A 13,298-nucleotide genomic window follows, 5' to 3' on the forward strand; every position below is an offset into this window, starting at 1 on the left:
TCTTTCTCTCCTTACATCCCGGACATTGCCAACAAGTCCCACTACCAGCTGCTCCTCCTCAAAGGGACTCTTCCCTTTCTCACTTTCCTACAAGAAGATCCGGAAGCAGCTCAAGACTTTCCTCTTCTCCTCTGCTTTCTCTTTCTCCCTCTCCTCCTGGCCGACCTGACCTACCTGTCTGCTGTACCGGCTGGTTGGTTGGCTACCCTCAGAGTTTCACTATGTCCTGACTCTTTCATGATCAGTCACCCCTGCGCTGCCTCTGGGCCTACCACGCACTTAAGGGCTGTAACTGTAACCCCACAGTCCCTTGTTCTCCTTGCACTACTGTTAGGGAGAATTCTCACACACGTGCTAAATTCCCTCTACCTTGGAGCCCTCCAGCTCTTTTGCTATATTTTGGGACTTTGAACTTTTCATTTTCAGTGTGTTTTACTTTTGTGTTATTTGGTAATGGAGTTTTAAAACAACTCCATAGGCATCATCTTTTTCTGTGTGTCACACAGCACCTTCAGTGCAGTGGCACAGGGGTGTCTTTCAGACTCCCCAAGGTTTAAATACCTTCTCTGGCACTGACTACTGTCTCCCAGAGCATGTAAACTTAAATTGACTTTACTAGTCTCTTTAAATTTACAGACCCAGCACACCCCATCTTCCTATACAGTGCTGCAGGGGTTGCCTAGCTTCCCCTGAGTCAAAACACTCATGTAACTGTCACATGTTACCCTTTCCTACTTTAAATGGATGGTGGCAGTGGTTTAGATCAAACTACCATGATTTTTCCCAACCGCGAACAACGGTAGCTAAAAATCGGGTCAGCCATGTTTTCCAATATGGCGCCCCAGACCTATCTGTAAAAACACTCTGGTCTACTTTTTCCGCCATTTCTTTTAGGAAAGGTCCTTCTTCTGTTTGTCTCTCCATGCCAAACCAGGTTTGGTCCCTTTGTTCGTTGGCCTTTGGCGGGCTTCAGTGCTGAAGCCCTCCTCTGGCGCCTGAGTGTCTGGGATGTACAGGATGTGAGGGAGGTGCCTGAAACTCCCTGTTCTTAGTCTCCTAGGAGACCTGAATGCACTCTGGTGTTATTGGCTGGCTGGCTGTCCGGCAAGGACAGCCACGCTGCTGTGTGAGTGACAGCCAGGCTGGAATGAATGGGGGAAAACTGTTTAAAAGAAGGTCTCTGGGACTTGGAAAGCACATTCGACCACTGGAACAAAAAAAACGAAGACGAGCTGAAGGAAGAGGACTGCTGCAACTCCTGTATGACCGGTGAAGCCCTGCTGCAGGTCCAAATTGCCTGAAACTCCATCGACAGAGAAGCCCTTCAGGGTTAACTTCTTCCCTTGAGTTCGTGGGGAACAACAAACTCGTAAGCCACCTGGACACCATCCCCATCCTGGTTGAATTTTCTTCAGAGTGCAGTTGAAAACCAGATAGCCAGGGGGAAGGAAACCAGCTTGTGGATTTAAGGCACTCACAACTTAAACCAATGTTTTGCTAAGCTTGTGGCTTCATCCCTGGGCAGTGCAGGAACCTCCAGACAACCTCCTTGTCCCCACGACTGAAGCTCAGGAACCGCGAGATCTGCTCGAACTGCCAGGAACAACTGCCTCAGCTTCAGCTCTTCTTCACTTTAAAGGTACTGGGCAAACCTGGTCCGGAAATCTTTTTGGCCACTACGAAAGTTTGTGAAACTTTCCAGACTTCGAAGGCTTGTCCTTCCTTAAACATTCGTCTAACTTTTTGCCTAGCCAAATTCTTTTAAACTCCGTGGCAACGACTTAACTGTTTACTACCAGAACTGTGCTATCCTATACAAAGACTCTGAACCATTGACTTTGGCCCAGGCCTATGCACTGAATTGCTGGTTGTAGTTCACTGAAACCCTTTGCCCTGCCTATGAAAGTATTTGTGCTACTGATTCCTATAACCTTGTCTTTTTACCCCTTTTAAAAGTATCTGAAGTGTCATTTTGCTCCCGTTTTAGGGGAGCTGAACTTGTTCAGTAACTTATTGGTCGTGTATTTGTGTTGTGGTGTATTAGTATATGATATTGAGCTGCTCTTGCTAGTGTAATGTTTTCAAATTGACTGTGTAAATAAATGTATATTCTTTTACCAAGAAACCTTGAGTAAGTGTTAGTTTGAATCACTGTATTTGTTGGTCCTATGTGTAACTTGTTCTACTGCTCACTCAACTCTTGAGATAAGTCTGGCTGCTCAGCCACTGCTACCACATAACTGTGTAGTACAGGCTTGTACCAAAGGTGAAATTGTACTGACACTTGTAGTCTTAATTGCATGTAGTGTTCCCCAAGGGTACGGCATGTGATTCTGCCTAACAACTACCAAAAGCCCCACTGGCCTGGCTGCACTTACTCAGAGAATTGCTGCCCTGTTTTTCCCTCCCCTCTCTTGTGTACAGGCTCGTTATAAATGACTTATAACATTTTATCACAGATGCCCAGAAAAATAGACAATGTCCCAGTAAGAAACGACTAGTCTGGCAGCACCCAAATGCCAGTCTAGCCAGGTAATTACACTTAGCAGGACTGCTTTATCAGAAATGCACAGCTATAAAAAAAAGTCATACCAAACTGAGGAATAACTAGACTGTCTGCACCAAAATTCCTCTCTAGCCACTAATGCCATATATCGTGCCTGCTTATCCTGGACATGGACAACCATTATGATTTGTCACACAATCCCGCACCCCCCCCCCACAAACATCCCCTCTCCCTCCCACTCCTAACCCAACCTCCAAAATCAGCTCCTTGACCCAGAATTACCTCCACGTCCCTCTTCCTTACCTCCTCGTCCCAGATCTTACATATGAGGCTCCTTCACTCATAGGTAATGTACTGGGATGAGGAAGAGTGTGACTAGGAGTAAGGAAGATTACAGGTAGCTAAGTCAGGCATTACCTCCATGTACTTCTACCTCATCCCAGTACTTGTGTATGAGGCAGAGTGCCTCATACACAAGTACGGGACGAGGAAGAATAGTACCTAGGAGTAATGAACATTACCAATAAGTAATCAAGGCATTAAACACAAGTGGTGGTGCAACACCATTGAGTTGACTGGGATTCAGCACTCCTCCCCCCTGAAATGTTGAGCTATGTTGACACGACCTGGCTGACCTTTAGAGCAGTTGCCGGACAGAACAGGACAAAGATGTTAAACAGCACCTGGGTTTCGCTGTTAACAAGAGCCCAGCAATTACTAACATAAAGCATTTTACTGTTGGTACCTGCATTCAAATGCCAAATGTTTTAGCCAATTGAAATCGTGATGTGGGTTTAGTACTTGCATGCCAGGGGAGTGATTGGAAGGGTAGAGAGGAGACCACTCAATTCTCGCAGCAGTCCATATGCAGGAGCTTTAAACCTTAAATAAGTTAACTGCTTGTAACATTGAAGCTGCACTAGAATAGCCTCATTAAAATGCATAAAGAAATTGGAGGCCCCACACAAATAAGTTTGCCCCTCTCCCACCGCCTCTGAAGTTAGTGCCTGTCCCAACATTTGAAGAGTTAGACCCCCGAAATTTACATTGTGTTGCACCCCTGAACACAAGCACACACACCATTCACCATATACACACATGCATACCCAACCATCCATACATTTAAGTGTGCACTTTTTCACCCTACAAGCACACCCAAGTGTGCACCCTTTCACCATACAATCACACACACACCCATCATGGGGTTAAGGGGAGGCCTATTATTTAAAAAAGAAATTGTTTCTTTTTAAAGTCACGTTGACTTCATAAAGAAATGATTTCCTTTAAGGACTGAACCATAACGGAAATAATTTCTTTATGAATGCAGAGTGACTTCAAAAAGATACTGGGGGTCATTGTGAACCTGGCGGTATCCTGGGAATGGGCAATTACTGAGGCATTACAGCCCCGGTGGATCTAGTAATTGCCCATTCCCGGGTGCCAGAAAAGATTACTCCTCATTCCCATTTGAGTCCAATTGGACTCAATCGGAATGGGGAGGCCGGATGCACCGGCACCATTCATGAATGGTGCTGGTGCATCCGTCGCGTTCTGCGCGTTCTAAGAGTTTTGCGTGGAGGTGCCGTTCCACCCACCAGGTCCGACCTGGCGGGCTGAAAGGCACCCGCTCGCAGAACTTGTAGTTTGCCGGTCCGGAAACAACGGTACCGGCAAGCTTACCGTTACCGTTGCTTCCGGACCGGCAAACTCAGAATGAGGCCAACTTTTTTCTTTTTGAAGCCATAGGCCTTCCCCACCCCATGACATGGAGGCCTCCAGTCTCGGGTCTTCCATTGCATGGGGTGGTGGGATCCCTCGGACTTTAAAAAGAAAGTTTCTTTTTGTAGTAACTCTGCCTTCATAAAGACATTATTTCTGTTACAGGAATAATTTCTTTATGAAAGCAAAGTGAAAGCAAAAATAAAATAAAATTTGCACCGCGGGGGCCCCCGTTACGCCAGTGGCTGGGTAGATGGTTATCAGATAACCACCTTTTGAGGGCATGATTCATTTGGTCATGCTTGAGCATATTTTTACCTCTTGTTCCCCAAAGCTTAAGCAGCATTTGGCTGACTCTAAGATGTTAAATCCTAAGAGGTTAGCCATTGCTGCTGACTTATGGGTTTCACATAGTGTCTCATAAGGACAAGTCTGCTTCAAGTAAGCAGGAGGAGGGAAAGAAGCAGAAAGAGAAAGAGGGTGGGGTACTGATAAAACCATATCCAAGAGGGCCCACAAAAAGTGTAATAAGGGAAGTAACAAGAGTCAGGTCAGGGTAGTGGGACTAATCCTCCCAAGCATGAGAGTGGTTTCTCTAAGCCTCCCTATGTATCAAGACCCAGTGGGATTTGTTACACTTGTGGAGCAAGTGACCAAAAGAAGGGGGACCCTGGGTGTACGAGTAAGACCTTGGGCGTCTGCTGTGCACTTCTGGCCTTTTCTCAGTATGAGGAAGAAGAGATTGCAGTGGTGCCTTTTAGATTCCTTCCCCACGGGTGAAGAGTCTGAAGCTAGACTATATTCTTTGGAAAATAGTAGTGCTGGAGCTTCTGCTCCCATCTCAGTCCTGCCCCTTAGTCATGATTCTTCTGAGGATAGTGTTCAGGTAGCAGGTGTAAGTACCTCTACTGTTAAGAACACTGGATCCAGTCCTACTGATGTAGCTTCCTCCCTGGTAAACCCACAGGTTCTTCACAAAGATCATCTGGGGGATACTCGGTTGACTGGTAGGCCTTCTCTCAATGTTCCAGTAGCACCTGTCATTAGAGCTGTCAATAGAGAAATGGTCAGAGCATCTGTCAATTTTAGGAGAGTGGCTCCTAGAAGAGTTCTGGGTGAGCTTGGTCTTCAAGACTTGGGTCCTGATAGACCCTCACCAGATCCTTCAAACACTTGGTCTCAGAATCAGACTGCCTTAGCCTATGCCTAAGGGAAAACCCATGGCCAGAGAAGTCAGAAACTGAGGCAAAGGGAAGGAGAATATTCCCCCTGTCCTACCTACAACAGCTGTTGAAGTAGTGGGTAGGGTCCCTGTTCCAAGTTTGGAAGAAGGCCCCACAGAAAACCTTGGATCCTATAGGACTCCTGGGCTACATAGCATGCTGGTAGAGGAGATCCATAGGGGAGTGAAAAGTATGGACCAACACAAAAGTAAATCATCTTGGATAGTATGGATAAAGGCCTGCTTCCAATGGGAGGACTCCCCTCCAGTGAAGTCCTCCAGTGAAGCAAAGAATACAACAGGAAGGTGGGTTACTGAAAAGTAAGCCCATCAGGGAAAACCTGGAGTGGTTGGAGGTTTCTCAGGTTGTGAGGCCCTTCTTCCTGCAGTTGGTGTGTGACATTCCCCTTGTGGTTCATCCTAGTGTCAGGATACCACCAAAGTTGTCTAACACATTCTTGCTGGCCCATAATGGGGGTCCAAGAAGAAAATAATTGTCGGAGTTTCACTATATGTCACTAGGTTGACAGGTGTGAGACATGAATTCAGCTACTGGAAAGTTCACTTTTTCGGAGTGAGCTTATTTTAACCAGAAGTCGGGCCTAATTTGATTAGCCCTTTGGCTCTGGAGACCTCTGACTATAGGTTACAATTGGTGGTTGATGATCACAATCCCATATATCGTTGTGCCACCCCACAGAGAATGACTGCCAAGTCAGTTATTGGCACCTTATTGAATGACAGTCCCAAAGGTAGCTCCTCTGCTGTGCTCAGTAGTGGAAGAGGGTGAAGTGACATGTCAAGTGTCACTGAACTGTCATCCATTGGGAGAAGGTCTTAGGGAGAGAACTGTTAGTTCTCTCCTAAGTTTGATTGGAGCCGTCGGTGAGCCCCAGAGAAGGAGGTGGGACCTTCTCCTGTCACACTTACTTTGTAAATCCCTGAACATGTGTGTGGTCTGAGCCTTGCCATGTTTCACAGCTTGGCCGGGTAAACTATTCAGCAGTCCTGGGTGGACCTGGACAGGTTACCATAACGTTTCCTATGCTAGTGTGGAGGATTCTATCTTCTATCTTAAAAGATAGAAGTGGAGCCCTGCTTATGGTTACAGAGAGGGAACCAGAGAAAGCGTATTGTTTCCCTGCACTGTGCCAAAGCAGTCCTTCTAATGGCTTCAGTGAGGAGGATCTAGTGTCTCCACACCTGACCCCACATCAGCAAGATGAGCTGGAGAGTTTCCTGAGGCAATCTCCCTCCTTGCTGTCACTAAAACCCCTGATAACAGGTTGATGTAAACCAACCTGTATTATGGGAGTTGGTGAACCCACCAAGTTTGGGTGTTGTGGTGGTTCAGACCAAACAAATGTTCTGACAGTTGGTGTGAGATCCACCCTGTGTTGGAACAACGGCTTCTGATGTTCTGGAGGAGCATACAGGTACAGCCAGTTTGGGAATCCATATGGCCACTAGAGCTCTGTATTCTGTCCCCAAGACAGATGCACACTCCCCAAAAAGAGGTAACAACTTGGTGGTTCAGCTCTGTACTGTAAAGTACAGTTGCCTTTTTGATCCCTCTGAAGGGCATGGAAACTTATCCCTGGCAGTCTATGCTAACGAAGAGAAAGCAGTTTCAGACATTTGGGATACTTACTTCAATGTATTGCATTCTGGATAGGTGACTGCAACTGACACCTGTCAAATGTGATAAGACCCTGTTCTGAATGGGGAAAAAGGATCTCAGCAATACATGTCTGGATGACATGGCAGATTCAACCCCCACTTGGAAGGAGCTGGGACTAACTCAAGAAACTCGGTGTTGGGACCTTCATCTGGCCAACTTGTTCTGGTAGACGACAAAGTGTCAAAATGAAAAAGAGCCATTGGCATTTCTTCAGCATAACTTTGGTGTAAGTGGAGGCAAGATGCCACCTCTTGTCAGTGAAGTACATGATGTACAGAGCTGGGCAACCCCCACTACCCAAGCGAGGACTTTTCTGGGCCTCACTGGGAAAGACCGGAGTAAAGTGGCAGACTATAGAAATATAGCTGTCCCTCCGACTGCCCTCCCTGCTGCAAGGGGACCTAAAGAGGTCTTATGGACCCTTGAGTGTGACAAAGCCTTCACTAGCCTGAAATAATTCTTTGGTCAAGCCCCTGGTTTAAGGGCCCCTGATTGGAAGAGACCTTTCATAGTGCAGACAGATGCCTATGACACTGGGATGGTTTATAGTAAAAAAAAACGAATAAAAAAATCTAAAAAAAAAAAATATTGCATTTTTTTTTTAATATATTTTTATTTCAAAATGGGGGGTTCCCCACCAAACCCCCTTTTTTTTTTTTTTTTTTTATTTTATCCTTTTTTTATACTTACCTGAACCCACAAATACATATAAATAAATAAATAAATAATTCGAGATTTTTTTATTCGAGATTTTTTTTTCGGTTTTTTGACCGACCACCCACTGGGATATTTGGAAAATGTTCACAGCTTGATGACAAAAGTGAGGAACAACCTATATATCGTATTGGCTACCAGTTTAGGAGTGGATAACTTGGGTGGCCCCGGTGGAGAAGGGTTGCTTTTCCATTGTTTGCTGCCTTAGGAAGTTGAGGTCCTAATGGGGCTCACTTCACTGTGTATGCTCACCCTAAGTCTTTGAAGTGGTTTGTGGGTATTAAAGGGAGATAATCCAAAGTGGCTCAGGTGGTTCATGAGTCTACAGGCCTTGAACTTTACCAGGCCAGCGTGGAGGGAGCACTGAAAATGAAACGGGAAGTCGCTGAAGAATTCTTCCCACTATTATACCTCGCTGCTGTGTAATGCACATAGTTGGAAGAGGAGACACACACCCACGAGTCACCAACTGGAGAAACAAGAAAAGAACAATCAATACCACAGAAGATGTTTGGGTATAACCCACCCTCAATAGTGAAGGCAAATCAATGTGGTCTGTGGAAAGCAGGTTGTTCCAGGTGAGTGGGTATGGATGATAATGGTCCCCAAAAAGTCTCTGATGACGATTCATCCAAGTAACCAATTACAAGAACAAACTATGAATGAACTTGAACGACGCATTGTTACTAAAGATAGGGGGGTACATAAAGAGTTTTACCAGTATTGACAAGGTCAATCCCTGAAGTCCAGATCCGGTAATTCACTGTCCTGTCCCGACCGCACGAGGACACCTATGTTGGTAAAAGCACACACAGCAAGCGTCTCTAGTCCTTTCTGTGATCTCCCATTTGTTGTTCCTGTTATGGAGGGAAAATGGATGAATCCACTGTGTGGTTGAAGTGAGGAATGTCCGTGGGAAAAGCAGTCTGTTTACAGCAAAGGGTCGGGGAACTAGCAGGCAGCAGCTGGAGTTTCAACATGTAGCCAAGTCAGTTCTTAATGCAGAAATGGGTTGGATATCTAGCAGGTGGTAGCAGGAATGTCAGCGTGTAGCAAGGTAGTCCGTAATGCGGAAATGAGTCGGGAATCTAACGGGCAGTAGCAGGTATTTGAATCGTGAAGCAAAGGCAGTCCTTAATGTGGAAATGGGTCGGGAAGCTTACATGTAGCGATCAGGATCAAAGATTCAAGACGGGAGGGCTAAGCAAGACAATCCAGGGAACAAGGCAAAGGTCAGAACACGAAATCGAAGACAGCAAAACAAAACGCAAGTCTGTAGCACTCCAATCAGAAGCACCGGGCTGCGCTCTGGGGGCAGGCTTTATTCACCCAATGTCATGTGTACCGTATCACGTGATTTTCTATCGGTGTTGCGACATGTTGGGAATAGCTTGATAAGTCACCATGGCAATAGATAACAAGCTAGACACTGAGCTATCTGTTGCAATGAATAGGATGATGACAATCTGAGTTTTTTAGGAGGCATTTTATTCCCTGTCTGCGAATATGCTCCAGGAGATGTAATACTGCTAGGATCCTTAACTAGACCCTGCATGCAAATTCGATTCGTGACACCTGCCCCTAAACTCCCTTTAAAAGTTTGCTGACTTGTACAAAACTTTTCTAATAGTTTGGCTTTGCCATAGCTTGTTCACACAAGCACTCCAAAAGTTAGGATGACGTTTGTTATCTAGTTTAACTCGTCCGCTGACACTTGGAACTGTTTACAGGACCCCAGAGACCCTACCTCCATTTTATCCATCTTCACAAACTATGTGGAAACTTTGCTGAACGTTTGGGCACAAGTCCCCAGACAACTTAGGGTTGGACTTCTGAAGTTAGGGTCGATTCTCTGTGAACCTGTAGTGCTAATACTTACCTGTACTTTTCTTTTCAGGGTTTGATGTATTTTCCCTAACACCAGTAATTGTATATATGTATCACATGTTATTGTATTGTGTGATAATATTACCTGTTAGTAGTCATTTTTCACTGTGTGGTTTGGCCATAAGTAAATAAGTATTTTTTTATACCTGATTGTCTAAGAGTAATTTTTGACTGCTGCACTGTGTGTACTCATTGTGGACCCCTTACAAGCTCACCACCTCTTGAGACTTAGCCTAGACCACTCTTCACTGCTATCTTGAACTGGTTTGGCTACAGCTTCCAGAGTTGTCCCTGTCACAATTTAGGTTGGCCTTCTATACATCTGTCCACCAGGCCGGAGTATAGAAAATCAGTCCTAACAGCTGTAGAACCAAGACCTGAGAGAGGGAAGTGGTGATCATCCTAGAGAGACACTTTAAATAACTTAGGGTGGCCTTCTGTCTTCCTTTGGATCCGGGCCTTGGTTTAAGACCAGGCCCGGAACCAAAGCCTTAGCATGAATCTCACTAGAGAACAACTATCAGGCCCCTCTGCATTCTTGAGACCCAAGAGAACATTTTCAAATAAGCTACGAAGACCAGAGACTGAGAACTTTGAGAAGACTGAGACTGACGTGGATGGATCCTGAGGTAGAAATCATGAGAAACCTTATTTGGAGCTCTTTGTTTTGATTGGATCAACTTGTTCCTACACACATCTATTTTGATCTCAGGTTGCCAGGAGAAACTGGGAGGACCCATGCTTAACAGCAACTGAAGAACCCTTTCTTTGATATTCCCTGAGAAACACGAATGTTTAAGTTTGCCCCAAACACTGGCCACGCCCTGATAAACAACTACCCTGACACAGATTCATTTATTTTGGGCACATTCTTGGCCCTGAGGAGATGTATTTGCTTTGCCCTTGTAAGACACCCTCATACCTAAATGCTGTCTTCTTCTCGCTTCATGATGACCACTCAATGTATACTTATGATGAAAAGCAACTGCGCCATGTGTCTGCTGTTCATTGATTCCCATTCGTTGTAATTGGCGTGTCTGGGAACATTTTGTAAGCATTGACATCTATCAACACACCCATGCATCGGGCAGATAAAATCAGTCAAGTGGAATCTGAAATATATTCCTATAGAATTATTCCTACCGTTTTATTAGGAGTAATTGCTCCCCTCTTAGAAAAATAGGAGTATTGTGAAGACAATTCATCATGATAAAACAGTCTTTAGAGAGCCATTTCATAAAGAAAAGCATGCTGGTGTCTGTTTGTACCAGTTTGTGGTTTCTCTGGTGACTTTCCTTATCTCAGGTTTTTTTGTTTTTGTGCAGTTTTCGTTTTCCTACTTCGGATAGTCTTTTCATGTTTATGCTGCTACATAAATTCCATAGGGTGCTGCCCTGGATGAATTAACAGATCACGTTTTCCTTAGGTCTTCAGTTTTCAAGTCATTTCATATTGTTCTGTCCTATGTTTGAATCCTTTCAGGAAGAAATGCTGGATGTAAAGCAGCGGGTACGTGTGGTCATAAATGAAAATGATGAACTGCACCAAATGCTGAAATACAAAGTTATTCAGCAAACGCAGAGAGAGCAAACTCTTGTGGATGTTTCCGTAAGTCTACACATTGTTCTTATGAATGCACACTTTCAATATGATTTGACAGTTGCCAATATATCTCGGGTGTGAACAGTGTTCTTAAAATGATGTAAATGTTACCACTTCGTATTTTTGACAAATCAATGCTATTTGGATTCCTATAAACATATAGGCCTATTACAAGTGTGGCGGTCCGTAAACAAGGATGCCGGTAAGCTTACCGGCACCCTTGTTTCCAGATCGCCACACTATGAGTCTGCCTACCGGCCCGATGCACCCGGCAGGTCTGACGCTGCCGGGCACAGCAGCCCGCCAGGCAGAGTTCCCATGAAGCTGGAACTCCATGGAAATGGGGACTTACAAGATCTGGCGCCGGTAAATTTGTTAATCCCCATTCCCATAAAGTACCATAGGACTCTATGGGAGTGGGGACATGGAAGCACCGGCACTGTTGCTAACGGTGCCGGTGCTTGCGTGATGGCTTTGCCTACCGTGACCATTGTGCCCGGCAGGGTCAGACCTGTCGGACACAGCGGATCCGGCAGGCCAACCTGTAGTTTGCCAGTCTGGAAACAAGGATACCGGTGAGTTTACCAGCACCCTTATTTCCAGGCCGGCAAACTATATATTTGTCTTTATGTTTGGACATGTCTGGCACCCCCCCTTACAGGCGCCAAGAACATTGTCTAATAGATAGTGAAAAAGTTGATCCAAAATCTGCCTTTGTTAAAGAATTTAGAAAGCTTCCTTTGTTGAGATCCCGTGCTGCGCTGCAGAATGCTGGGAGACTGGAGCTGCTGGGGGTCCCCAAGAGCCGATGGATGATGGGCTAGATGGGCCAGGGAGTTGGATGGGGATGATCCACGGGTAACTCTCCATTGGGCTAGTAACATGTGAGGCCCTGTGGACACACCCTTCCTCATCAAGGACAACACTTGGATGAAGGACATGGGAGGTTTTCCCAGTGAGACTGCAGAATACAGGTATGCTTTTCATGGATCCTGCATATTTCATAGACAAGTGGTTACATTCTGTGTACCTTCAAACATGGGGGGGTAGGGGGTTGCTACCAATACCACAGGTAATGTGAAAAGTTGAAAATAAATACTATCCCTACTCCTTCTACTACTTCCACCAGTGTCCCCCAAGGCTTAGTCTTTTTTTCCCTTCTTTCCATATCTCTTTAACTGTTACATTACCCTTCTCTCAGATATGCAGGGGGTCCTTGCTATTCCTCTACAGCTGATGTTGATGAAACACAAATTGCCTTCAAACTACAAATTGCTAAGTACTCATCCCATGTCATCAATACGTTTTTGGTCTCCATCCAAGATTTTAGACCAAATGATCCTACATATGTAGGAAGTTTTGCACACTCCTCTGGAGAATCTCTATAAACCGGTAGGCTACAGGTTTTATGCATTATGTATGATTTCCTGTTAACAAAGCTACTAACACATAGTTTATCTGTACATGGCAATTTAAAGTTACTGTGTCCTGTGAGCAAAAAAGGTTACAATTACAATGAGTTACAATTACAATTAGGTGTACATCCTAGGTGAATTAAGAAAGACTAGTACACCACCAAACTCCAATATCTAAAGTTTCACACAAACAATCCCGGGGCAAGAACAACATTAAATAATTACTTGTACATCAATGTCTCTTGATTTAATTGATACAAAAATTATAGTTTGGTCTATGCTACTGTTTTCGACAACAATTCTTGAGTTAGAACACAAAGGATCTGCTGGGCAATAAGGAAATCACAAAAAATGTAATCATCGGTGCTTCAATTTTTGTAATAAACAAATGGGATTCCTTGATAATCATTCTACTTCATCAACTGATACACTTTAATTCTCATGTTGGAAATGTATTCTTTTCCACATTTTTTCAATCACAAATAAGAGTTCTGGTGCATTTTCTGCTGCTTTGCTAATGCACGTTTCAGTCCACTTGTCCATTTTCAAGGC

The 13,298-nt window shown here is 44.7% G+C and overlaps 1 protein-coding gene across 7 annotated transcripts in view; it reads left to right on the plus strand.

Annotated features, from left to right (window-relative positions):
* SDCCAG8 (SHH signaling and ciliogenesis regulator SDCCAG8) overlaps positions 1-13,298 on the plus strand; it is a 2,836,880-nt gene that overhangs the window by 286,182 nt on the left and 2,537,400 nt on the right. For all 7 annotated transcript variants that reach the window (XM_069607960.1, XM_069607958.1, XM_069607955.1 and 4 more), the window contains one exon: positions 11,212-11,337. In XM_069607960.1, the coding sequence (XP_069464061.1) occupies positions 11,212-11,337 (126 nt within the window). The remainder of the gene's footprint in view (positions 1-11,211; positions 11,338-13,298) is intronic.

Source organism: Ambystoma mexicanum, chromosome 4q (genome assembly GCF_040938575.1).
Source record: "Ambystoma mexicanum isolate Mex_15411 chromosome 4q, UKY_AmexF1_1, whole genome shotgun sequence".
Classification (NCBI taxonomy): Eukaryota; Metazoa; Chordata; class Amphibia; order Caudata; family Ambystomatidae; genus Ambystoma; species Ambystoma mexicanum.